Genomic DNA, 26,880 nt, shown 5'->3' on the forward strand with positions numbered 1-26,880 from the left:
CGGTCATCATATGTTGAGTATTCCCTTATGTTTTATTCTTGTTATCTCATGACATGTTTTCTATCTCATTTACCCTTGATAGTATGATAAGAAAGATATGTTACATTGGTACTCGGTTGAGTAAGGCACCGGGTGCCCGTCGCGGCCCTTCGGTTTGGGTCGTGACATTATGTACATTTCGAGAGTGATTATTGTATATGCCGATCGACATCTTAATTTCTTATTTAAATTTACCTGTTAGTTGTTAGCTTTTATGTTTTCGTTCCTTTACTGCAAATGTTAGGCTTACCTAATCATAGAGACTAGGTGCCGTCACGACGGTTCACGAAGGGAGAACTTGGGCCGTGACAGCACCTCCCTTTGAATATGGTGTGTCAGGGCGTCCATTGCCAGGGCAAATAAAAACGGGCTAAGCGCAGATCCTTGGTGTAACTCCATAACCATTGGACAAGAACAACTTTGAAACAGTCACATAAATGTGTAGAAGTTTCTTCACAGCTTGGGCAGTTACATAAATTGAAGAAGGGAGTTTTAACTAGTCCAAATTAAATGGACCACCTTCTTAAACGTTCAATGTAAAAGAACGTTTCCTACATTCTCCCACTTATTCCATATACAAAATGCCCAAAATATATTTTAGAGAGAATCATAATACATTAATCATGGCGATACTTTCTCTATGAGTGAGTAGTATCTTCCATGTATCACGATGCATTATCCTCTAAACTTTTGCCCATATTTCTAAATGAATAAATCCAATGTTTATTCTAGATCCATACTTTAGCAATATTTCTCAAAATAAAACTGAATATGTACACAATAATAATATGAGAAATATTATACATAATAGAGTTTCTCAATACTTGTTGTTACAACGAAATTTACATAGTGGAACCAAGTCCCATTGTAACTACATGATCCTTAAATTTTGTGGTGGCATGCCTTTAGTTATAGGATCAACGAACATCAATTTAGTGTTAATGTGCTCAATGACCACTTTTTTTTTTTTTATCTCTAACACGTTCTCTTATGCCTAGATACTTAATATCGGTATGCTTGCTTCGACTCCCACTTTTATTATTCTTAGCCATAAAGACAACAACTGAATTATCACAACTTATCATCAATGGCCCAGATATCGAATCGACAATTCTAATCCCAAAAGTGAAACTCTTCAACCATACACCATGTGAAGTAGCCTCAAAATAAACAAACTCAACCTCCATAGTGGAAGTAGAAGTCAGAGTCAGTTTGGAACTCCTCCAAAATATACAGTCAGACCTCTCTATAACAGCATCCATGTATAACAACACTTCACTATAAAAGTCAAGCTTTTCCGAAATCAATTTTCATGTTATGTTATAATATATGTTCTATATAACAACACTTAGCTATAATATCCAAAAATATTCAGAACAAACGAGGCTGTTATGGAGTAGCTCCACCAGCCAACATAAAAATGTATCCTGATGTTGATTTACGTGAATCAACACAACCAGCAAAGTCTGAATAGGAAAGTCAATTACCTCCAAGCTATCTAATCGTTTTACATAAGCATGTAGTCTTTTGTCCCTTGAAAGTATATTAAGACTTTCTTTGCAGCTCTCCGGTGGTCAAGACATGGGTTACTCCGAAATCTTCCCAACATTCCAACAACAAATTGAATATCAGGTCTAATACAAACCTGAGCATACATGAAACTTCCAAGAACAAAAGCATAAGGAATATTTTTCATTTGTTCCCTCTCAAGGTCGTTCTTCAGACACTGGTTTAAATTGAACATGCCACCCTTCACTATAAGAGCTACACTTGGTGAACAATCCTTTATCCGAAATCTCTTTAAAACTTTGTTGATATAGGTTTCTTGAGGTAAACCTAAAATAGCTCGATGTCTATCTCGATGAATCTTAATGCCAATGACATAAGATACATCACCATATGTTTCATATCAAACTTTTGAGAGAGAAATTGTTTCACCTCATATAACATTCTCTTATCATTGGCTGCAAGAAGAATATCATCCACATATAGAATTAGAAAATAAATTTTACTTTCACTGATCTTATGCTATATACATTGATCCATAATGTTCTCACCAAAGCCAAATGAAGAGATAACATCATGAAATTTTAAATACCATTGACGAGAGGTTTGCACTACAACATTTTATGCCTACAGCCACACTAATTTAGGCAACGCTTAAAAAGTGTTGTCAAAAGTATCTGTAGGAACACTCTTTAGGCGTGGCCTTTGAGTATAGTCTTCGGCCACAGCTTTTAAGGCAACACTTATAGCGTTCCTTTTAAGTATAAAGACAACATTTTTCAAGTGTTGCCTAAATCTAAAAATTTTGGCCACGCTTTTTGGGTGTATTGCTACGTTTTTAAAGAGTTGTTATATTGTCATATTAAATACAACACTTTACAAGCGTACCCTAAAAATTCTTTATAAAATATTTCCCCAAAAGTTTCCCACCAAAACTACACTTTTAAATAAAATATTTTCCCCAATTCTAATAAGGCTAAAGACGTTCAGTTACGAACTATAGGCAAAAGTCTAAAATTTCACTCAAAATTTCCCCCCAGATATTAGAATTAATGAAAATATTCCCCCCCCCCACCCAGTACAATATCATCGTCCTTTCCCCAATTTTTTCTCTCACTGCAGCTTCACCTTAATTGCCTCACTGCAGCTTCACCTTAATTGCCTCCTTAACCTAATTTATTCCTTTCAATTCTCTGTTGCATGTGTCTTCAGATTACTCTCACCCATATATTGCAAATCTCCATCCCTTTCTCTATTGGTAAGTATTTCTTTGCTCAAAACTTTTCTATTTTTTTCAATTTTTAGTTTTGTTCTTATACTTTAAGATTCAATTTTTCTAGTTTCTTAGTAATGGGGATGAAAAAATAATCTTTTATTGTGTACAATATCTGGGTACCTCTGTACAATCTTTCTTTTATACTCAAGGCTTTGAACTTTTTATAATTTCAGATTCTTGGGCTAAAAAGAAGTAATTTTGTTTTGTTTAATTTTGGGTATGCTTCGTTAGTTTGGGTTTTCGTTTACACTATTTTGGCTTCTGGGTAACTATAGATTTATTGATATGTACTGTTTTGGACCTTTATTTGTTTGCTTACTTTGTGTTTTTCTTTCTTGGGTTAAATAGATTAATTTGAGTTCTGGGTAAACGAAATTAGACTAATTTGTTTGCTTACTTTGTGTATTTCGTTGGTTAAATAGACTAATTTGTTTGCTTACTTTGTGTATTTCGTTGGTTTTCTTGTGATTAATTGTTTGTGGGTTCTTTAAGATAGACTTTTTTTGATGGCGGATTTTTTCCTTTAGATTTGTAGATATTTAAGTACTTTTTTGGACCTTTATTTTGTCTGTTTCATTTGTGTTTTCTGTTAATTGTTTGTGGGGTTTTAGTTTAGGCTTGAAATCCTAACTAAATTGTTCTCTGAAGCATTACGTCTAACACTCAATTCCTTAGAAGAAAACACACTGCCTCGCTTGTGGTTGCATTGTCACAGGTAGTAGCTGGAATTATTTGTTGCAGCAGTTTAGGATCATTTAGAGTTGATGAGTTTATATTAACACCCTCCTCGTCTGCTAGGATTTCAAATCCGTTTCGACTGGCGACAGTTTGTAGAGCATTTCGTCGATCACCCGAATCCCTCGTCTTTTGTTACTGTGTCTTCGCACCTGTAGGTGTGTTCTGCTTGGTAAAAGCTTCCCTTACCACAGTCCAATCATTCCAGTTGTGTTCTTATTAAGTCAATCTTCATTGGAGGAAGTTGAAGCATGTTCATGTCCTTCCAAATTAGTAGTTGCAGCATTCAAAAAAGTTGTTTGTACCCCAGCATTGGCCTGAACATTTACAGGATTTTGAGGGCACTTATCCTCTTTATTCACTGCCTTTGCACCTGTAGTTTCTGTATTATCCAAAGCATCACCACATTGTTGTGCACCAGATTTTAAAACCTCACCAGTAGATATAACACTGCTGCTTCTTGTACTTGTTGTTTTACATAAATTTTCACTAGATTCTTTATGATAAATCGAAACACGGAAATTTGATATGTTAAGATTATGACTTGATCTTACACTTAGTAAATATAGTATACATGAAATTTTGATATATTAAGATCATGATTTGATATTACTCTCAGTAAATTATGGTAATATGAAGTATCTCATTTTCACTTTTTTACTCTTTTCATTCTTGCATATATATCAATGCCAATAAATCAATAATCATTATAGTCACAGATCTTCATGATACAATTTGAAAAGAATATTCCAAGATGAGAAAAACAGCCCAATGCTCAATAACCAAATCTGGAATTCCATAATATAGATCTATGGCAACTGAGTTGTAGAGCTACTCTAACTGTACAGTGTGTTTAATTGGTCAATTATTGCATATGCCCCATAGATGGCAGATCTTGATATTTGCACAGTCCAAGTTCTTAATTCTAGCTGAAGGAGAGAAGTGGGTAATGACTGGTCTTCGTGATACTTGGAAGCGACACAAGAGAAATATTAAGAAGATATATTTTGATAAAAATGCTACTATTGAACAAATGCTACAAAATCGTCCCAATGAGATACCTGAAGTTCAGTTCCGTCAATTGATTGAGTATTGGAATGACGAAGATGTCCAAGTAAGATTAAACCGTGCATTTCTACATTTTCTACCTATTGTTGCAGTATATATTTTTTCCCTTTTTGATTTATTAATTAATATGCTTCTTTTGTTGTTAGGCTATGGGCCAATTGAATTCTGAAAACAGGAAAAAACAAAAGTGGAGGCATCGAATGGGACCTATTAATTTTGCAAGAGTGTGTGTGGCATTGGTAATATTTAGTCGACACTTTGTAATCTTACTTTTATTTTTTTTTGTACTTTGTCGGAACAAAGTGATATCTTTTTTATATCTTCTTTGATGTAATTTGTAGCGCGCAATCAAAGAGAATAACGAGGAACCATCAAAGTCTGAAATGTTTATTACAACTCGTACAAAGAAAGGGAATGAAGTTCATACTGATACTCAAGTTGCAATAGTAAGTCATGCTGCAATTTAAGTCTTATTATTGTATTTTTTCTCTTTAATGAATGTGTTTCTTTAACTGAAGGAAGTCCATACGCATATCTGTAGTTTCTTTTGGAAACTATTGACCTTTAGCTTATTGTTCATGAATAGAGAAGTGTAAAATTTGTTTTTAAATGGTTCATTATCCAACTCATTTTTTGATTGATAATATGGGTGGATAACTGTTTTCTTATAACTATTTTGCCACCTCTAGATTTGACCAAAAGAAATGCTTCCAGGAAGTGAAATTACTTTGTTCGTTCAATAGAATTATTAGTCGATGCTTATGAGCTGATTATTAGTTATTTTACATTATAATGTGTATGAATCAATTTTTCGCAACTGCAAAAAATTTGAAAATTAGTTGAAAGCATCTGCACTGCAAAGGTTCCAAAGAAAAGTAAATAAAGGTGAACTTAATTCCAATTTTCAGCTCTCTGATTGTTTCAGTAGCTTCATTGATCAACCAAATGATCAAGCGTGCTAAAAGTCTCATGAACTAACAAACATTCTGTAAATTACATCCAGTGTTCATATCATCCATGCAATGCTAAGAGGTAGTATTATTCGTGTGGCAAATGAGACACCTCTTTGGAATATAAAAAGTTGCATAAATTAGTTATAGCTGAATTACCATAGACCAGGAATAATGTTGAGAATGAGAAATATTTGCTGCTGCATCTTACCATCTTTTACTGTTGGTGAATTAATTCCAGTACCCATTTCATGTGCAAGTGCATCAGAAAAATTTGTAGTGATAATATCCTTTGATTGATTTAATGGAGTACCAACATTCTTCTGTTGATTTTGCCCCTGCCTGGAGAGTTCCCTTGCTTATTTCTTGAGATTGCACTTATGTCCTTAAGCCGCAAACTCCCCACAGCATGATCATGCTCTATATTCAAAGCATCAAAGGTGTTTGAGCAGTTGATTTTCCTTGAATCCTCACATAGTGCACCTGTAAAGATTTCTGCGATAATCTGATTTTCATGGTCTGGATTTTTCTTTTTGTTAAGTGATGGATGAGATCGAGTAACCTCTGTCTACTCTCGATCATTTAATTGATTCACAGCTTGAGAACCTGATTCTAACAGATGCGTGGCCTCATTCTCATGCACAGCANTGATAGAACCTTTTTTGAGGATAAATTCTTGTTATGTTTTTATATAATTGAGCCATAGCTTTTCTCTATTTGTTCAACTACGTTTATATTCTGGTTGATTGAAGAGCTCTCAATTAGCTGTGCCTATTTAGTATGCATAACTCGGGAGAGAGTGCATATTTAGGTAATTGTTGAACAACACCTCTCCCAGAGTATATGAGGGATCAATAACCGAGGGTTTAAAGGTGGGATTAGGGATAACGAAGCCTTGGGTGCGATCTGAAGTGAGCTGTATTAAAAGCCAGCTAGCGTAGCTCGGGAGAGTGCGTCTAGTAAATTGTCGTAATTACTCGGGAGAGATTTACGGTAATAAGAGTGCTCATGATCGGTAGAGAATACTTAGGCGAAATTATAGAAGACATAGCGAGAAGGATTCCGACAATTGGGGAAATCATAACTCTAGACCTCCTTAATCTTTTCTCTAACCCTCAGTATCGTTAGTTATTAATTTACTATTTTAATTTGTTAGTTAAGTAGTTAAATACAAGAATCTTAATATCTATAGGTTAGGAATTGTTCAAGCTTGTCTTCTTGGTGATAGTGAACAGCTGTAGCTAAACCTTAGTTCTCTGTGGGATTCGACTCCGGACTTGTAAACCGGATTATATTTGCAGCGACCGCTTAGTCCTTTTTATAAGGCATAGTTGGGCGTGATCAATAAACTATGATGTTTTTGTCCCAAAATGATCACAAATTTCCTAAAATAGTAAACCACAACGGCTACAGCTTAGAAAACTTCAAAACTTGGCCTAAATATGTGATTCCTATCTATTTATAGTAGCTCAAAATTCACTGACAAAAATGCCCCTCGGGAGGTTCTGCGGCCGCACAATTCCATGTGCGGTCAATTGCTTGAGTTTTGCAGGGGAATGGATTATGCAGCCGCACAATTTGGTATGCAGCTGCAATTTTGCTTCTGCGGCCGCACAATTCATGTCCGGTCCGCACTTCGACAAGGCTTCAATCTTGGTCATTATGCACACTCTCTGAACTTTTTGAATTCTTGTCAGTGCGGACCATGTTCTGTAGGCGCACAAATTGTGTGTGGTCCGTACTTCTCTTTATTCCATCTCTGAGTATCAGCAACACATTAGCGGCCGCAAGAGGAATTCTGCGATCCGTACTTGCTTCTGCGGCCCTAGAAATACTTCTGCGGACCGCACTTTTGGTATGTTACGCCCCTTTTGCCTTGTGAGCCGGAACACTCTGGATTTCTTCGTTTTAGCCCAAATCTCCAACATTCCTGCAATTTGCACACTTTCATTAGTTTTTGTAACATAAATCAATACTTTCGGACTAAAACAAAAGTAAAAAAGGTACTAATAAGTGGTCAAAATCCACACTTATCAGCCCGCTCATGACTTGTGAGACCTATATGAACCTAGAGCTCTGATACCAAGCTGTCACGACCTCATTCCCACAATAGGTCGTGACGGCGCCCAACGTCGCTGCTAGGCAAGCCGACAATGAACTAATCATTTAATTGTTCATTTTAATATTTTTAAAGTCAATGATTTTATTTAATAAAGAGACAATTAGTGGGTTACCGTGGTAACGTAAAGCATGAAATAAACGTAACAGTGAAGTAGCGAATTTAATAATCAATATCATGAAATATCTAATAGAATTTTTCAAACCCCGATGTCACAAATGCACGAGCAACTAATAGAATATACAAAAACTTATATACTACTGTCTGGAGTAAGATAGACAGAAAAATAAATACAACAAGGAAGAGACTTCGGGTGCTGCAGAACGAAGCATAGGGAGTAGCTCACCACTAAATTTTCGGATGACGGGGTACGTGTCTGACTGGCCACCAGATGCACCTGCCTCTGATCCTGCGCGAGTAGTACAGAAGTATAGCGTGAGTACATAAACAACATGTATTAAGTAAGTATCTAGTCTAACCTCGAAGAAGAAATGACGAGGGGTCGACATCCACACTTACTAGAGGTCAATAAATAATATGCAGAAACCATAAGTAGGCATGATATACAACACTAACAGTGAAATAAGAAGCACTAAATAATGATTCCTAAACATAATGTCAATTTAAAGTCTCCAACTATCATATGCCAAGTCTTTAACACATGAGAGACACCAAGTAATTTTTCAAGTCTCAAATCAAGAAAGAAATATCAAGTATAATCGGACTCCGAAAAATATCACGCACGATTTATGCCGATGTCGTACGGCCCGATCCGGAATAGTGTGTACACTGCCGAGGGTCCACCGACGCGAATCATAGATCCATCTAATATACTGACGAGGCGCTCGACCCGATCCACAGGAATAGAGAATACTCTACAAACTCCGGTTAACGACTACTACATAAGAATAATACTCAAGGAAGGCATGAGTTCCGCTAACAATCGAGTATTCCGCCGAAACTCAAAGTAATGAATCTCAGTCTTTACAAATCCTTTATCCACTTTCAGTTATAAATTTAGGTAATTAAACTAACAAGTTAGGTGTAAATAATACATGTAATACATGGTGGAGTCCTAAAACTACCCGGACATAAGCATGATTTTAGCTACGTACGGACTCTCGTCACATCGTGCGCACGTAGCACCCACAATTATTAGCAAATAACTATTTATAACACCTACGGGGATAATTCCCTCTTATTACAAGGTTAGGCAAGAGACTTACATCGTTTCCAAATCCTCTTCCCGGTCCACAATTCACACTAAAAGCCTCAAATCGGTGCTGATCAATCCAAAACTAGCCAAAGGTTATACAAACTAATCAATATATACTAAAAAGTTCAAAATTTAACTATTATAGTAATTATGCAACCCAATTTGGAAGATTCCTAAAATTGACCTCCAGACCCACATGTCCTGATTCACAATTTTTTTGTAAATAGATGTTACACATAACCTTACGAACACAAATATATAACTTCTACTCAGTCCCATAATATTTTTCGTGGTCTAATCCTATTTCTATCAAAAACCTAGGTTTTCCACAAAATCCTACAAATTTTCACAAGTTTTCATGTTTAATCTACCCATAATCCATGTATTTAACTTTAAAATGGGTAGAATTTACTTACCTTGTGATATTGATGAGAATCTCTCACAAAAATGCTCACAAATTCGCCCAAGGCCAAGTAGAAGTGTGTGGAAAATAGGCTAAGTCCCGAAATAAATGCACCCTCATGCCTTGAGATTTTTCGCTTCTGCGGCAAATTCACTGCAGATGTGGTCCTCACTTAGGTCCCTCCCCACTGCTTCTGCGATCCAAAACCCGCTTCCGCGAGTTCGCACTTGCGGAACATTTCCCCATATGCGGTTCTAGCCCAGTCGGCCCTCTTCCACTTCTGCGATGCGTGGCACCTGCGTCCCTGCCCCTCTCCCCCTCCCCAACTCTGGTGCACTTATGCGGATATCTACCACTTTCGCGGTTACGCACCTATGCTCCCTCGTTCGTACGTGCGGACTCAGCCCACTTAGCTAAAACACGCATATGCGGCTAGGCAGACGCTTCTGCGGCGCTGCACCTACGACCCAAACTTCGCAGGTGCAAAAACACCAGATCCAACAGCCTTCAACAATCTTCTAAGTTCAAACATGTTCCGCACGTCATCTGAATAGTACTCGAGGCCCCCGTCCAAACATATTCTTAAACACAATACTAACTCGCTCGAAGTCTCAAATCACATTAAACAACGTCAAAATCACGAATCGCACCTCAAAACCTCATTAATCAACTTATGAACTTCAAACTTCTTTAACTAGCTCCGAACGCGTCGAATCGTACTTAGACAACTCGGAATGACACCAAATTTTACGTACAAGTCATTAATCACCATACAAACCTATCTCCATGCTCGGAATCCCAAACGGACCCCGATTTCACCAAAGTCTACTTCAAACCAAATTTAAAGAACTTGAAAACCTTTAATGCGTCAACTTTCAACACTAGACATCATGCTCCTGGATCACTGAAACTCGATCCGAACACACGCCCAAGTCAAAAATCATCATATGAACCTATTGGAACCATCGATTCCCTGTTCCGAGGTCGTTTACTAAAAATGTTGACTCAAGTCAAAGTGGCCATCTTAGACCACTATTAAGGAACCAAGTGTTTCGATTTCAACCCCGAACCCTTTCAATCCCAACCAACCATCCACGCAAGTCATAAAACAGTAAAGCACATACGAGGAGTCTTAATTAGGGGAACATGGATCTTGAAAGCAAAACGACCAGTCTGGTCATTACAATAAATATGTATATAAAAGATATTCTATTGGTCTCAATTTATGTGATAATGTTTATCTTGATATAGAGTTCAAGATAGAAAAGAAGACTTTCGAAATTGTAGTTTAAAATTAACCATAAATATTTGTACGATTATAAATTATTTAAAATATAAAGTTAAAAGTTAAATTATTCTCATATAAACAAGTAAGACATTTTTTTTGGATGGAAAACACTAAAAAAAAAAAAGTATGACAAATACATTGGGTAAAAAAGAATACATATTCCCCCCGTTCCAATTTATGTGAACCTGTTTGACTGAGCACGGAGTTTAAGAAAAAATGAAGGCTTTTAAAATTTTTGGTCCTAAATAAATCACAAAGGGGCCCAAAGTATTTGTGTGGTTATAAAAACTTCTCATTAAGGATAGAATTGTAAGTTCAAGCTAAATTGTTATCAAATTTAAAAAGGGAACATTTTTTTTGAAACGGATAAAAAAAGAAATAGATAACATAAATTGAAACGGAGGGAGTACTATGCATTTATATGTTTGGTGTGAATATCATGATGTGTCCCGTAAAGGTGAACTAGCATTAATTGTGATGGATCTGGGCGAACTGAAGCCCACTCTGTCGCTGATGTCAGTAAATAGCCTTAGGAAAATGATGAGGCAAATAATGATTAAATTGCCAGGAAAGGTAAACAAAATGTTCGTAACGTAAATAGGTAGGCTCGGAGAGAGTATCTATGGAATTATGATGACACATAATGCATTTTCTCCCTTTCTTTTCTTCCCTTTGTTGACCAACTTCTTTTGTTGCGGAGGGGTTCATCTACCTTACATACCTGCTTGAGGTTGCACAAAGGGCCTTGGGTTGGTCCTGTTATTTTATGTGATATATATACTTCTTCTCAAATTTTAAAAAACATTTAATTTACCCAAATCTGGTTCTTTATATATCCATAATGTGTAAATTATAGTTCAACATGTCTCTTCACCCAAAAAAAAAAGAAGAAGAAGAACTTACCACTTTTTGAGTTATGCCACAAGAACATAAATCATGTGAAATGTCGGCTTCAAAGAACAGAAATATATATTCAATTCTTAGAACACTATTCGGGTGCATATAATATTCGATATACTTGGACCTAGCTTCAGTGACATATCCTAAGAATTATGCTATAGCACGAAAGCAAGGAGTAGCTTACATTCTCAACCACGTTCCTCATTTTGATTTCACACGACTTTGACAAATTCAACTGTATCCATATCTTTAAAAAGGAAGAAAAAAAGGTGGCACTTTACGTTTTGAGATAATGAAAGGACCCAATTACTTAGTATCAAATTTTAATGATTAGTAGTTGAACCATGCGAAAATAATATATGTAAATATCAACAAACGAATTAGAGATCAATATAATTATTTTAAGAGACGGACTCTATAAATAGAATAGATGAATAAATTAATTCTATCTCATAGTATTTAAATCCGTTTTGACCATGAAACACCTATATTAAATTGGAGACAGGTACCGTTAGATGTCATTTTCAGCTTAAAGTCATAATTAAACAAATAAATCTGCACTGCTCACGCCCGAATCAGCTTATAATATTTGGACCATCCACAATAGATAATGCTATTATACAGAGCAATCACTACTTTTCTAACTTTTAAGGACTAATTAAAGGTATTTTTTAAGTAATAAGCAACGGTAAGAGTATCTTAGACATGTACTTAGCAGATTATTTTATGGAGCATTACATAACACTTCGACTGTACAACATAAATTATCACACTCCTTTTGGTGATAGATGCACTTTTATTCTTAATCATTAAAGTATGTATACATTTAATAATACATGTTAGTTGGAAATCCCAAATTATCCAAATATGAAGTCATATATTATGTCTTTATCGGGTTTATCTTATTACCCAATAATGTTATAGATACTACCGTACAAATGCTAATCTAGTGTGGGCCCCACCAAGCATCCACAAATCGACGGCTCTGCATCCAAACAAAGCGTTCGCTCTGTCACTAATCAGTTTTAAATATGCTTACATAATCAAGTGAAATCATCAACTTAGAAAATTTACTAAACTTTAAACGAGCTGATTCAAAAACCAACATGAAAATTTGAGTCGGTTTTCAATCTAAAGTTACTATGTCTATTGCAAAGTTACCATATTGTTTTCACATTTGCAAGTGTTTTTCCTTTATTTGGGCGAAAATGTAAAAGATAAAGATCCAAGTTGAGGAGAAAGTAGTAGAGTAGTTGATGATAAGTTGCTTGATTGAAACAGGTGGGGAATTGTGTTTATATGACAGAGAAAGAACTGTGTCCGATGCAATAGTGTCAAAAAACAATTTCGTCTTTTTCCTTCCTATTTTTATTCGAAGATTAAAGGCAAGAGAGGAAAGAGAGAGAAGCACCTTATCTCTCTTGAAGAAAGGACATTAACAATAAAGGCAAATACCAAGAGAAAAAAGAAGAAGGAAAGAACAGAAAGAGGAAAGTACTCACACTCACGCCCAAAATCGCCCACCTTCTCGCTCTCTGCTCGTCTCAATCAACCCTCTGTGTCTCTCCATTTTCAACCCCAACATATCAGAAAAATTGCTACAGAGTACAGTACCATGTTAAAGAGTACCAAAAAGGTTGCTTTTAAAATTCTATTTTTGAGCTAACCCTGTCTTCTATATGGAGGTTAAAGAAGCTTTTTGAATCATTGGGATTTGGTAGATTTTATGAGCATGTTACTACACTCGAGTGTTATGGTGAGTTTTGGGCTGGTTGTTGCCGACTGTGTAGTCGATTTATAAATTTGATTAATTTCTTTTTCGGGGAAATTTAAGCTGAGCGGCATAAGATGAATCATTCAGTTCCTGATTTTGATATGGATGATGACTACACTATTCCTACTTCTTCTGGTCTTACCAGACCTAAAAAGTCTGCAATGTAAGCTTTACGCACTTTTTAATGTTTTTTGATTTAAATGAAAGGTTTTCTGATTTGTGATTGAATGAAGAGTTTTTGCTTTTTTTTTTTAATGGTTTCACAGGGCGGAAGAGGATATCATGGAACTATTGTGGCATAATGGACAAGTGGTTATGCAGAGCCAAAATCAAAGATCTCGGAAGAAATCTCACATTACCAACGGCGGTGGCGGAGGTGGTAGCGGTGATGCACTTATTCCTTCCGAACAAGCTGTCAGTAGAGAGATCCGACATGTAGAGGAAACTACTACACCACAGCAGCTGTTTATGCAGGAGGACGAGATGGCCTCGTGGCTTCACTACCCACTCGATGACTCCTCCTCCTTCGAACGTGATCTTTACGCCGATCTCCTTTATTCCACACCGAGCGCAACCGTTACAACTGCTGCGCCGCCGCGAGAAATCCATACGCCCACGGTGGAGATCCGTCCACCTCCGCCGCAACCATCCCCTGCAGCGCCGATTACAGTGGCTCCTCGACCGCCTATACCTCCTCCTGCAAGACGTCCCGGCACTGAAAGCTCACATCGGTTCCAGAACTTCGGACACTTCTCGCGATTGCCTAGTCGAACAAGGTCAGAACTTGGCCCGTCAAATTCGAGCAAGTCACCTAGAGAATCAACGGTCGTGGACTCAAACGAAACTCCAATTTCAGGGCCTGAATCTAGGGTTTCACACGTAGCGGATAATGTAGTACCGGTTCCCGGCGGAAATGTAGCATGTGGAACTGTAAATGTCAACGGAACTGTGACAGCGTCAACGGCAATTATAGAACCGGCGACGACATGTGAGCTTTCAATGACGTCATCTCCCGGCTCAGGAAACAGTATAAACGCCAGCGCTGAACCACCGTCGTCGCAAACGGCGGCGTTGGCGACACCGACGGCTGCGGCATCAAATGATCGGAAACGCAAAGGAATAGAAACGGACGACGGGGATGGTCAGAATGAGGTGAGCAGTTAATTTGTTGTTTTCTTCCTTTGTAATTCCCAATTACTCGCACCTGTACCTGTCTGTTGAGCGCTGTCGTTTTTCGTGGCTCGCAAGAATATCTAACTTAGGGCGCATTTTAGCCCTAGGGGGGATTTTCTCATTGGCCACGTCATCTGCCTATGCTTGACGTACTGCGAGCCTATTGTTTGTGGCTGTGGTTCATTTGAGTGCCATAGTTTGTGACACGTGTCTAAATCACTAAACCAAAAAAATTGTTTTATAGCATCTAGGTTGGTGTCCGGGTAATATTTTGACTAGGCACAGTTTAAGAAAAACAGAATTATCTTTGAAACCTTAAAAGTTTAGGGATAAAAATTTTGTGAGATCATGATATTTTTATAGTTATAAAAATTTCTCATTAAGGGTAAAATGAGTAAAATGAAGAGTTTAAAGTTAAATTATTTGAAACGGAGGGACTACTTGTTCTTCAAAAAAAATCTTTTGAATATTTTAAGTACTTCTAAAATGCTAGTTCCTCGTACTAACTTATCTGGTGCGATTTAATTGGGCATTCAATTTTTAAAAAGAAATACATTAATTATTTTTAAAATTTGTGATCTAAATCAAGTTTTAGATATTTATGTAGTTATAAATTATTTTAGATATGTAAAATGATACTCCCTCCTTTCCAATTTATGTGAACCTGTTTGACTGGGCACGGAGTTTAAGAAAAAATAAAGACTTTTGGAATTTGTGGTCCTAAACAAATCAAAAAGGGGCCCAGAGTATTTGTGTGGTTATAAAAGCTTTAAGGGTAGAATTGTAAGTTAAGCTAAATTGTTTCCAAATTTAAAAAGGGTTCATTCTTTTTGGAACGGACCAAAAAGGAAATAGATCCACATAAACTGAAACGGAGGGAGTATTCATTTTAAACATAGCAAAAAAAAAAAATGTATCATAGTGGGGGGAGGGGGGATTAAAGTATTATTTATGACTAAATAGGTGGCAGCGCACCTCCAGTAGTGAAGAACAGTCCAGATTGTTCAACAAGGATTTTATCTTGGTTTCATTTTAAGCGTAAAGTCACGGGACTGTTTGGACTGTTGTTCCATTTTGTCCCATTGTCTGTTTTAACCATGGAGAAGGGCGGCTCAGAGGGGGCTGTACCTGTATTCATGTTTCCTTGAAATCAGCATAACCCTATGGTGTGCTGACCTTTTGGTAACCCAGCAGTCACAATAATTAAAATCCCAGTTTCATGAGTACCAAGATGCTAGTAGATGAGTAGTAAATAAAGGAATACTATTTTATAACCTTCTTAAACTATTTTAGGTCTTGTTTTCCACTCCTTCACCTCGGGGTCAAATGGCCAATTATAAGATAACGTTTAATTTAATACAGCAGCGCTGCAAATAGTTAAGTAGTATCAGTAAATCTAATGAATGAAGTTTGTTTGGCAAGTAAGGTAAAATAAGTCCTCGCTGGTTACCACAAGGGACTTGGAAAAGTTGGGGGCAGCTTGGAAAAGAATTATGCTCTAATGAGTAAGCAAAGGAAAGATGTGAACTAGTTGCCTCGGGGAATGAGTCCATTACTTAAATTGTCACACAACTATCTCAAATTATCTGGTAAATTCATCTTTAACGAAAAAGAAAAGTCATGCCTATAAGCCCTCAGAAGGTCATTCAACTAGATTTCTCAAACTTTTGATAGTCAAATACCTATTTTCCCTTTAAATTTTAACTTCCGTCTTCTTTTTATTTTAATTTTTTTTAATATTATAATTGTTCTCTTTTTAATTTACATTACGGACTTATCTATTGAACAAATAAATTTTATTTATAAACTACAAAAAAAAAAAAATGAAAAATTAGTTTCCTAGCATATATAATATCGGAATAATAAAATAATTGAGTATAGTTTTCAAGAATATATAATATATGGTATAAAATACACCTCTATTTCAAATAACTAGTTTTTATATTACGTGCATGGGATATGTATTTTAAATTTTTTTATTTTCTTTCATTCTTAATTGTGTGAATAAATTTATGAGTTTTTGTTGTTAATATCAAAATTATTACAACGAACAAATTATTCTAATTAATTTTTTTTGCTACGCTCAATATTTTATTATTCCAATATTATATATGATTAAATACTATTTTATTTTTTATTTTATAAATAAAATTTATTTATCGTTTAGGTAAGTCCATAACATAAATTTAAAAGATCAAAAATTATAATATTAAAAAGTAAAAAAAAAGGGGCAAAAGTTGATAATTTAGAGGGTAAAATAGATATTTGGCAATCAAAAGTTTGAGAAATCTAGTTGAGTGACCTTCTGAGTGCAATATGCATAGTTAAATGACTTTTCTGTTACAAACGAAAGAAAAATGACTTTATTTGATAATTTTGAATAGTTGAGTGACCATTTGAGTGATGGAATCGAATTCTTGCTGGAATAATATAGCACGGTTAGCTGTATACTTCCTCGGTTTCAATTTTGAGTGATGTAGTTTGATTGGGCACAAAATTTAAAAAAGAAAGGAAGACCTGAAACTTGTGGTTTTAACATAAGCATTTGTTTAGCTATAAGACTTTTGAAATTTATGGTTTTAAACATACCATAATATTTGTTTGGCTATAAAAGCTTATCATAAGGGTAGAACGAAAAGTTCAATTGTTTTGAAATTTTTGAATGTGTTATTCTTTTTTAACGGATTAATAAGGAAATAATAATCATTCTATTTGGAGTGGAGGGAGCACTTAATTTCTGCATGTTTCACATTACAAATCACAGCGGTGGTAGTTTGGTTGAATGAGGCAACTTTGAGCTGACAGAGTAGAACTTCCTTTGCAACCGAATTGATCTGACTTCTGCCCAAAGTAATAGAAATTCATTTATTTTTCAACTCTCTTTGAACTTTGAAATGTCTGAAAGGACCTCAGTAGGATTGCATAACTGTTTTAACAAGATACCTCATCAGTTCCATAACCAGTACATCTGGTGAAACTCACCTCAGAGCTCCTTGTGGCTTTTCCTGATTCTAGATTGTATAGAGTGTACTAAGTTGTACCAGGTGAACCTATAAACAACTTCTATATCTGTTTGTTCCTCTGGCAGGATAACAAATTTGTTCCAAGCAGAGTCATAGAATTTTTCTGGATGTATTAATAACATTGATTTCACTTTATCCTCTGTTTACTGCTTCGGTGTATTACTTAGCAGCTTTAGTGACACTTGATTAGATTCTAGAGAATGAGACAATGAGTAATTGGTAAAATCGATTATTTTCCCAGAAAAAAAATGAAGTTGATTAAAGAGAAAAAGGGTGGTATATTGAAGTTGAAACACTTTCTAAATTTAGAGAGGAATGGGGGCAAAGGAGAACTCATGAATGCCAAGAAAATGTCATGATTTTTTGAAGTATAAATTAATAACTACTAGGAGGAGGTAGGAAGAACTTTTCAAAAAAAGTTGTGATGGTCGAGGTACACTTGCAATAGCTGGCCCACTTTTATCTTCTTTCCTCCCCAGAAAGCATATGCGATCTTACTTTTTGAGAGATCATGGTAAATATTTCTGTGATTGTTAACTTTGACATTTGTGATGCCTTGCCTTGCGGGAGAAAGACAAGAAATACTGAAAGTTGAGAACAAATTCTTGCTTCCTGTTGAGTTTACCACATCATATATAACTGCAAACCTCTGAAGCAGACCAGATGTTCCGATCGTTCTTAGTTTTAAACATTTGAGTCTTCTTCAAGTATTTTTCTTTGATAGATTTATGATGACCCCGATTTTACTGTTAATGCTTCATTAACTTATATCTCAACTGCCCTAGGACGCTGAATTTGAGTCTGGTGATACAAAGAAGCATGCACGTGGTTCAACGTCTACAAAACGATCTCGTGCTGCAGAGGTCCATAATCTTTCGGAAAGGGTATGTATTGTGGAATTGTTTATTTGAGGATTTTGATAATTCTACTGCTTTTTCTTGTTTGATTGTTTAATCAACATGCCAATGCACCAATCAACACAGAGACGTCGAGACAGAATTAATGAGAAGATGAGGGCTCTGCAGGAACTGATACCACGCTGTAACAAGGTTTGACCTCTTCTTTGAGTTCTCTACAATGTCTAGAACAGATAGTTTACTGTCCTCTTAATATATTCAAGTTAATCTTCTGTTGAATTTCAGACAGACAAAGCTTCAATGCTGGATGAGGCAATTGAGTATTTGAAATCACTGCAATTGCAAGTGCAGGTATATTTGTTAACACTCTTCTCTGTGTATTGCCTCTTGATACCTCTCAACCCTCTTTTGTTCGATTTCTTAGTAGTAAAGGAATTTGACAGTCCTTGCTGAAGAGGGAATAATTTCTTTAGTCCTAAAAAATATTTGACCCTTAAGCACCAGAAAATTGGATGATTTTACACCTCAAGAACCTCATTCTTTATTAAATGCATCTTAAATGTGAATAATATTAGTACATTTTCGGTTGCAAGTCGCTAGTCATTGCTTTATTTTATAGTTTATGTATGGTAAAATCCCTTTTTCTCTATTATGCTAAGTTATAATTTTGTTGACAGCATTGTGTCCTCAAACTTTAGCATTTCTTTTGGCATAACACATTTTTTCTTGTTTATCGTATTAATAGGAAGTAGTATATGTAACTAGATTATTGAGAACGCCAATTGGGTCAATCAGCATATCCTTATTTCGCAGCGCTACACATTCTCAAGTAAAGTACATCTGACAAAGTCAAATGGAGCAATTGTACGAGGTCTAAGAAACGTAGAATCTGAATTACCAGCATTTGTAATTCATGTAGCAGTATATGGACACTTTTTATCAGAAGCAGTATGTGGATAACACTAATTCAGTTTTTGGATATTGCGTAAATTTAAAAACTTGCATGCTAGTCATGTACTACAGCCTTAAGTCTGTTTCCAACTTGTATTGTCCCAAATGAAAAACAAAACTCATCTTGTCTTTACTTCAGCACCAGATTTTTAACTCATCTTGTCTTTTCTTCAGCACCAGATTTCTGTAAAAGTGAAACATATTACCCATGACTTCCCTATGCATCAAATTACATTACGTTTTTCATACATTTTATGTATATATGTTGCACATACACGCCCCGCCGGCGCGCACATGTGTTCCCTTATGCTATTCTAAGTACGAAATTATTTGTTTCTTTGTGGTATAACTTATTTAAATGATGTCGCGAACGCTGCTTGTGTTTTGATTAGAGACTTGTATGGCCATAACTCCGATTCTATATTTTCATTTTATGCTGTTTATTCCGAAATTCTAATGAACACAGTACAGGTATATTAATATTCACGATATATCCACACTACTATCTGGTTTCCAACAATTTATTGCTAAGAGATTGCACTCCTCCTCCTCTCTATATGATTGACAAAAGTCGAATGTTGAGTTACTGAGAGAAGGGACCCATGTTGTTATTATCCAGGTCTTCTTCTTCAGCTTCTATCTATAAGATTGACAAAATTTGAATGTTGAATTACTAAGGACAGGGCTAACTAAACTGGGCCACTTTCAGGTCATTCAGTGCTTTTGCCCGAAAAATGTTTGATAGAATCCTGTTGGGCTCCATTCTGGTGTTAATTCTTCCGTACTTCCATTCATTGCCCAAAAAGAGCGGTTCACCTTGTAAAATTTGTTTTTTCCTTTGTGGAAACCAAATACTCCTTTTTAATCAAATCCTACTCTATGTGGCGCTGACTGGTTAATTTTGTTGTAGCACACTCTTGATTCAAATTCCATGAAGGTGCTGAAGCCTTATTACTAAATTTTAGTTGAACTTGAATGTTCAATTTAATGCCATTGCTGGAACAAGAAACCTATGTTATTCAGCTCAGTATATTTGAATGCATGACATCTTACAGCGTTATATCGTGAACACTAAAAGTTCTCTCCTCATATTCTCACTGCCTTCTCCTGTAGTAGAAGTGGCATTCATTGCTAAAAATAAGGTTCATGCTTCTCCTTATTGACCTGCGTTTTCAGCTCGCAGCTGGTCTGAGCTGATTTACATATGTTCAGGGTCAAGGGAATAATTTCTAAACTTATCTCTGGTTGTGTAATATGCATGCTGAAGCTAGTTGGTGATACAGTCCTGCTTTTTATCTTAAAAAAGATTTTTAATCAAATCAGAACATAGTTTGATCATATCTGCTTGTCTGCAGATGATGTCCATGGGATGCGGCATGGTCCCGATGATGTATCCTGGAATGCAGCAATACATGCCAGCTATGGGAATGGGCATGGTGGGAATGGGTATGGAGATTGGCATGAACAGGCCAATGGTGCCATATCAACCTCTATTACCAGGTGCAGCGATGCAGAATGCAGCTGCAGCAGCACAAATGGGTCCTAGATTTCCTATGGCGCCGTTTCATTTGCCACCAGTTCCAGTACCAGATCCTTCCAGGATGCAAGCCTCAAGTCAGCAAGATCCAATGCTAAATCCACTTGTAGCACGTAATCCCAACCAGCAAAGACTTCCAAACATTAATGATCCATATCAACAGTTTTTTGGTCTCCACCAGGCACAAGTGCAATTACCGCAGGCAAGTCCTTCCTCTTCTACTTGGTTCGTAGTTCATTTATTATCATGCCGACTATGTTCATGTAGAAACCAGTCAACCACCATCAAAAAGTCTAGTTGTTGCATATTGTGATGAATATGTCCATTGTAGAAACAACCAGCTACAAATCCACTCATCTTGCAATGAGGAATTACTTTCACCATGGTCATAGGTCAATTGCTCTTAGAATATTTTATTGCTAGATACAATCTTACCAAAACGAGTTTTATTAAGTGAATACCTACAAGATGGATGCAGCTTGGAGCCATCGACCAGAGCCTTTTGATATGCTCCTTATGTTTTCCCTAATGATCTCACCTATCATGCCTAATGCTTAGCTTTTAAATGCAGAATCAGGCAGTAGAACAGCAAGGTTACAATAAACCCGGCAGCAGCAAAGAAGTTGGAAATCCAGGGAATCCTCAATCTGGTAAGCTTACCATTCAAAGTTTATAGCTCTTATATATACCACAATGGGGTGGTTCTTATGCAACAAACTAAGGGGATGAAACTAGGAAAAAATTGCTTGACACTGTCATAGTGCCAAAAAATGCATTCTACACGATTGTTGATGGGCTTATGTTCTGATATATGCGTTTAGCAGCATTAGGATAAGTAAGGGTAGAACTCAATTGTTCTCTGGCATTGAGAATAATATATAGGTGCAAGTGGACATTCCTGCAGTATTTCAATGGTATAAAATTATAGACTTTATTCACTACTTATTTATTTGCAGGTTGATTACCTGGGGGCCAGAACGTAAGAGCTTCTCACAAACTAAATTTTGTAGTGCAAGAGGAACATCCGCTGCAGTCGGGCTGATACAAAATATAGCACCACTAACTTGTAATTATTACTGCAAAACTCAGTTTGCTTTATATATTGTGGCCCATGAAATCTCATTCCGATTTTGGCATTTGGATATAATTTGTGGCCAGCGTTTAACATCACAAGTGATCCGGCATAAGAGAGATGTTCAGCCGGTGAAGAGGCTTTAAGCATTTCCAGGCTTATGATTCTTCTTCACCCCAAATTTTATGTGCGCGCTGCCCCTTTTAACTGCTGCAGACATTGATGATCATAAACATATTTATGATAATTCTCACTCTGGTACACAAAAATGAGGTGCGCATCAGTCATCAGCTGCATTGCTTGATATCTTTCTCTACTTTTCTGTGACATAACAACTACACTACCTTGCAAAAATAAGGTAAGACGAGCCACAGTCGTTAAACACAAATCATTTCGTAGATACTTCGGATCATCATATTAAGTTAGGATGCAAATCCCATTAATTCACTGTGAAACTACTTCGACAACTCCATTTTATCGCCCCGTGCATGAGGTATTCTGGAGTTATTTTTGCCGAGTAAATTTTATTTTGCTTTTCGGACGCGTTCTTCCAACTTATTTGATTAATTCTTAGTTCGGGGCTTGTATGGAATTGAGGTGTTGTAGTAGCAAGTGTTAGTTTGGGAGGTGAGCGAATTCATAGTGCTCCTATGGTCTTTTTGTTTGCTTTTGTTTTTTGGGATTTTTATATACCTATACACTATTGAAAACTTATTACCATCCTTACTCAAGTTTCAATTTAATTACCTCCTATATACAAATTTACCAATTATATATACTTTAGGGATTAAATGGGTATCCCTTTATATTAGGAATCGATTATTTCTCATCCTTATTCTCTCCCTCATGCGCTCTCTCTCTCCGTCTCCCTCTCTCCTGCGCTCTTTCTCTCTCTACGTCTCTCTATCTCTCAATCCCGTTCAGTAAAGTAGAGCAAAGGAAAAGAGAGCAGCAATTTCACCATTGACAACCATTAAAACGCTTTGAAGCTTTGAATTCGAATTTGGGTTTTCAAAAAACATTATTTGTTTGAATTGGGTGTTGTTGAAACAATTGAGAATTCTCTCTACGTCTCTCTCTATCTCTCAATCCCTAATTCCAGTAGTGTAAAGCAAAGGAAAAGTGAGCAGCAATTCCACCATTGATAGCCATTAAAAAGCTTTGAAGCTTTGAATTCGAATTTGGGTTTTCAAAAACCATTATTTGTTTGGGTTGAGTGTTGCTGCAAACAATTGGGAATATGGTTTGGAGCTTATATCTCAATTTTAAGGGTGTTTTGGTGAAGATTAGACTTGATTTTGGCTGAATTTCAGATTGAAACTCGAAGAAGAAGAAGACAAGACATAAATTCTACTTACGAAATTGTAGTACAGTTGTAGTAAAATTGTAGAAAAATTGTATTCTAATGTTTATATATATTTTTTTAATTTAATTATTGTATGAAAGTTGTATAATATTTGTATATAAATTGTATTTACGTGGTATGATATTGTAGTTGTATATAATTGAGTAGAAATAATGTATGAAAATTGTAGATAAGTTGTATAATATATAATTAGTTGTATGAAATTTATTTTTACTATGTATAAATCAGATACAAAATATACAAAAGACATTGTATATAATTTGAATAAAAATTGTATTCAAGTTGTATGATATTGTCGTTGTATTTAACTGGATAGAAATAATAATGTAAACAATATGTATATTTATATTTTGTGTCAATATGTTGAATTTGGTTAAATCAGCTATTTACATGCTCGATCCCTTCAGTCTCAAAATCACTAATAGTGGAGGCATTTGAAAAAACTCTTAAGTAATTTATCATCTCCAGTGTTTGATTTGGATTTGTGTTCGGATTTTGATTTGGAATTGGACGATGCTGTCTCGGGAAAACACCATCTTCAGGACTAATTGCACAGTGCAAATGAGATGCAAAATCACAACCAGCGCAGTAGTAAAGCCAATTGTCTCAAATATATGTGATACTGTTATCTGCAATGTTGAGCAGTAGTACTGATGGCACGATCTACAAATACATCTAAGATCTTTAGTTTGCGTTAAACTGTCAATTATTAATGATTATTGTCACACCTCCTTTTTTACGCACCTACCCCGAAGGATAAATGTATAAGGGAGTTTTTCCATTTAAAGTGACATTATTCGAAATGGGATTATTTATTTATTTTTAGAGTCGCCACTTGGGATAGGATTGGCTTTTGGTGTCCCAAGTCACCGGTTTAACTTAAATCCCAAATCGAGGAAAATTTCGACTTCCCAATTGGAGTCTGCGAACCAGAAATTCTGAATAAGGAATTCTGTTGACCCGAGGGAAGGTGTTAGGCACCCCCGGATCCCGTGGTTCTAGCACGGTCGCTTAAATTATTATAAATGGCTAAAAATCTGATTTTATACATATTCAAACCTATAGTGCAATTTTATAAATTATTTACCGCTTCTCGTTATTTTTACGAAAGTGAACGCCGTTTAAGAGCGTATTTTTGGATCATGTCACATGAAATGCACCCGGATCCTTGACACCTCTTATTCAACGTTTTGGGATTTGGATTTGGGTCACATGAAATGCACGCCCGAATTTAGGAAGGTAAAATTATTAAATAACGCGTCTAAAGCAACTAGCGTGTTGATATCTTTGCGGGAAGCCATGAAAATTTGCTAAATGGCTTACCCGATTTCTAAAATATTTTAACATAGTATTTAATGAGGGCCCCGCAATTTACATGTTTTGTGCGGCGAGGCTCGTCTCATGTTTTATTTAAAGGCCATCCTAAGAGAAACTATGATTTTCTATTACAGTGTTGTCTCTCAAAGGGCCCTAATTAATTTGATATTATAAATTCGGGCCTCAAGTTCAAGTCCGGGTTCAAACAAAAGGGAAAACCTCTTAGTTTGAACCCGCTACCTAACTCGTAAGCCCAAATTTATATCACCAAATTAATCCTAATGCTTTTAAATGGAATTCGAGCTTTCAGCATGTTGGGCTGCAGAAACTAGTCCAAAAGTGAAGAATTCTATCAGCATTTATGAAATATGTTACCAACGTTGGTCATAGCAGGAGCCTGATTCGAACCTGTCCTTGATAATCCACAATTCATCAAATATACTGATTCATCAGACTAATAATGCCTGGGCTAGTAGCACACGGTTAAGCCCAAAGCTTATTCAAAATGGCAAATCATCACGCTGGGCCCATGAACGAACCCAAGCCTGCGAAATTGGTCTTATTGGATCCTAAGAGTTCTGATTTCTAAGCCAATAGGGTCTAATGATTTTAAACACATAAAAGACACAGATTTATGCAATTCGAAGGCAAATCAGCTTTAATTTTAGTTTTGACATACATTATTCAGTGTAGAGGCATATTTATATCTAACGTACTTGATCTGAAATTTAACAACTAACTAATTGCAACTAATGCACTTCAATTGCATCTAATTATGACTGAGAATAGGAATAATTACTGAAATACTAATTTTCCNTATACTCCTTCTTGCTTATGTTTTGATTAGAAATTCATACAAAATAGTCCCAAAAGGGCTCACAAGTTGTGCTTGATTGCAGGTTTGATCATCAAAGTGACGAGATGTCAAAGATCAGCTCAAACGGAGTGAAACTTGCACAAGTGCCAAAGACAAGACAAGCTCAGGCTAAACAGGCCTAGTGCGGCCGCACACCACTTTGTACGGTCCGCACTAGGAGATTCAGAGAGGTGATTTTCAGGCCAAGAGGCAGTGCGGCCGCACCACCATTTAGTGCGGTCCGCACTAAGATCAACACGGCCGCAGTTCATTCTCTGCGGTCCGCGGTGAGGAAAATCAGAGAGTTGCCATTTTCAGAGTTTCAAGCCTCCACGGTTCGTGGTCCATTTTACGCGGACCGTACTAGAAGCCTCCGCGGCCGCAGTCCATTCTTTGCGGTCCGTGATGCCAAGATTCAGAGAGCTGTTTTTCAAGGACAAAGCCCTAGTGCGGACCGCGGTCCATTTTGTGCGGTCCGCACTAACCCCGCATGGGCATTTTTGTCCAGATTTTTCAGCCTAGTATAAATAGCTTCTTTTTCCATTTTTAGGGTATCATATATTGTAATTAAGCTGCTGCACTCGTGGGTTCGAGATTCTTAGCTATTTTGGGCAATTTTAGCTACTTTTAATCATTGAATCTTTGTATTTAACTTAGTGATTAATTAATATGAGCTTTTATTCATCTATTTCTTGCTTTTCTTCTTTAATTATGAGCAGCTAGACCCATAAGCTAGGGTTGTGGCTCAACCCTAGTGTGGGTAATTGATGGGTCTTGTTTGACTATGGGTGTTTGTCATTTGGGCCAATTTCATGGTTAATTTCTGAATTAGTGGTTGTAAACACTAGTTTGTGTTAAGTTGACTTGAGTTCTTCTTCAGGAAGAGAGGCTAAGTCTCCGAAATTGGTCCAACAATGAATTGGGGCGTACTCAAGAGATTGATAGCCCCAATTAAAGGGTTAAACCTCGAGAGAGTAATACCCAAATTGAACCCTAGTTGCTTGTGCAAATTTGCATACCCAATTGGTCTTGAGAAAGCCAATTTGGGTAAAATCACTTGTACCACCGAGAGGTGTACAGTGGGTAAAGTCGTGCAACGGTTATAACATACTCCCCAAACATGTCAAACATGCCTTAGATTCAAGTACCCGTCAATTGACCACCTAGGCGGAAGTCACTACCCTAGTGCCTTTTAAACCTATTTGAACAACTCGTAGCATTATAACCCTTAGTATAATTTAGTTGCAATTTCTATTTGTAGTTTGATAATAGTTGATCGCTGCCGACTCAACACTACACTGAGGTAGGAAGAGCGGGTCGCAACAGCTTTTACCCGATAGTGTATCGGGATCGAGTTTCCACAGGGAGCTAGTGAGGGAGTTGTATTATCTATTTAGTCTAGAATTGCGATTGTGCTTCTAATATCACTTCTAACATCTTTGGTTTTGATTTTT

General features: G+C 36.4%; 2 protein-coding genes and 1 long non-coding RNA gene across 5 annotated transcripts; 2 read left to right on the forward strand and 1 right to left on the reverse strand.

Annotated features, from left to right (window-relative positions):
- On the forward strand, positions 2,634 to 5,212 carry LOC109230605. 2 transcript variants are annotated; one of them, XM_019396077.1, is made up of 4 exons: positions 2,634 to 2,803; positions 4,442 to 4,670; positions 4,771 to 4,863; positions 4,966 to 5,212. In XM_019396077.1, exons 2-4 carry the CDS (start codon positions 4,506 to 4,508, stop codon positions 5,089 to 5,091), a joined length of 384 nt encoding a protein of 127 aa, XP_019251622.1. In that variant the 5' UTR covers positions 2,634 to 2,803; positions 4,442 to 4,505; the 3' UTR covers positions 5,092 to 5,212. The 2 variants fall into 2 exon arrangements, with proteins under 2 accessions (XP_019251622.1, XP_019251616.1); XM_019396071.1 differs by lacking the exon at positions 2,634 to 2,803 and having other exon boundaries at positions 2,822 to 4,670.
- LOC109230635 lies at positions 7,025 to 13,703 on the reverse strand. Of its 2 annotated transcripts, none has more exons than XR_002068693.1 (3): positions 13,629 to 13,703; positions 8,040 to 8,102; positions 7,025 to 7,504 (listed from the first exon to the last, which is right to left on the reverse strand). It is a non-coding gene; the product is annotated as an uncharacterized LOC109230635 (long non-coding RNA). The 2 variants fall into 2 exon arrangements; XR_002068692.1 differs by lacking the exon at positions 13,629 to 13,703 and adding an exon at positions 13,003 to 13,073.
- LOC109230623 (transcription factor PIF1-like) lies at positions 12,656 to 22,613 on the forward strand. The gene is made up of 8 exons (XM_019396085.1): positions 12,656 to 13,437; positions 13,541 to 14,426; positions 18,256 to 18,354; positions 18,454 to 18,519; positions 18,613 to 18,678; positions 20,634 to 21,017; positions 21,387 to 21,465; positions 21,772 to 22,613. Exons 1-8 carry the CDS (start codon positions 13,349 to 13,351, stop codon positions 21,774 to 21,776), a joined length of 1,674 nt encoding a protein of 557 aa, XP_019251630.1. The 5' UTR covers positions 12,656 to 13,348; the 3' UTR covers positions 21,777 to 22,613.

This window comes from Nicotiana attenuata, chromosome 1 (assembly GCF_001879085.1).
Source record: "Nicotiana attenuata strain UT chromosome 1, NIATTr2, whole genome shotgun sequence".
NCBI lineage: Eukaryota > Viridiplantae > Streptophyta > Magnoliopsida > Solanales > Solanaceae > Nicotiana > Nicotiana attenuata.

Coding starts and splice junctions, on each gene's coding strand:
- LOC109230623 (XM_019396085.1), top strand. CDS start 13,349: ATGAATCATTCAGTTCCTGATTTTGATATGGATGATGACTACACTATT. Junction 13,438..13,540: donor AGACCTAAAAAGTCTGCAAT/GTAAGCTTTACG, acceptor ATGGTTTCACAG/GGCGGAAGAGGATATCATGG. Junction 18,520..18,612: donor TGATACCACGCTGTAACAAG/GTTTGACCTCTT, acceptor GTTGAATTTCAG/ACAGACAAAGCTTCAATGCT.
- LOC109230605 (XM_019396071.1), top strand. CDS start 4,431: ATGCCCCATAGATGGCAGATCTTGATATTTGCACAGTCCAAGTTCTTA. Junction 4,671..4,770: donor GGAATGACGAAGATGTCCAA/GTAAGATTAAAC, acceptor TTTTGTTGTTAG/GCTATGGGCCAATTGAATTC. Junction 4,864..4,965: donor CAAGAGTGTGTGTGGCATTG/GTAATATTTAGT, acceptor TGTAATTTGTAG/CGCGCAATCAAAGAGAATAA.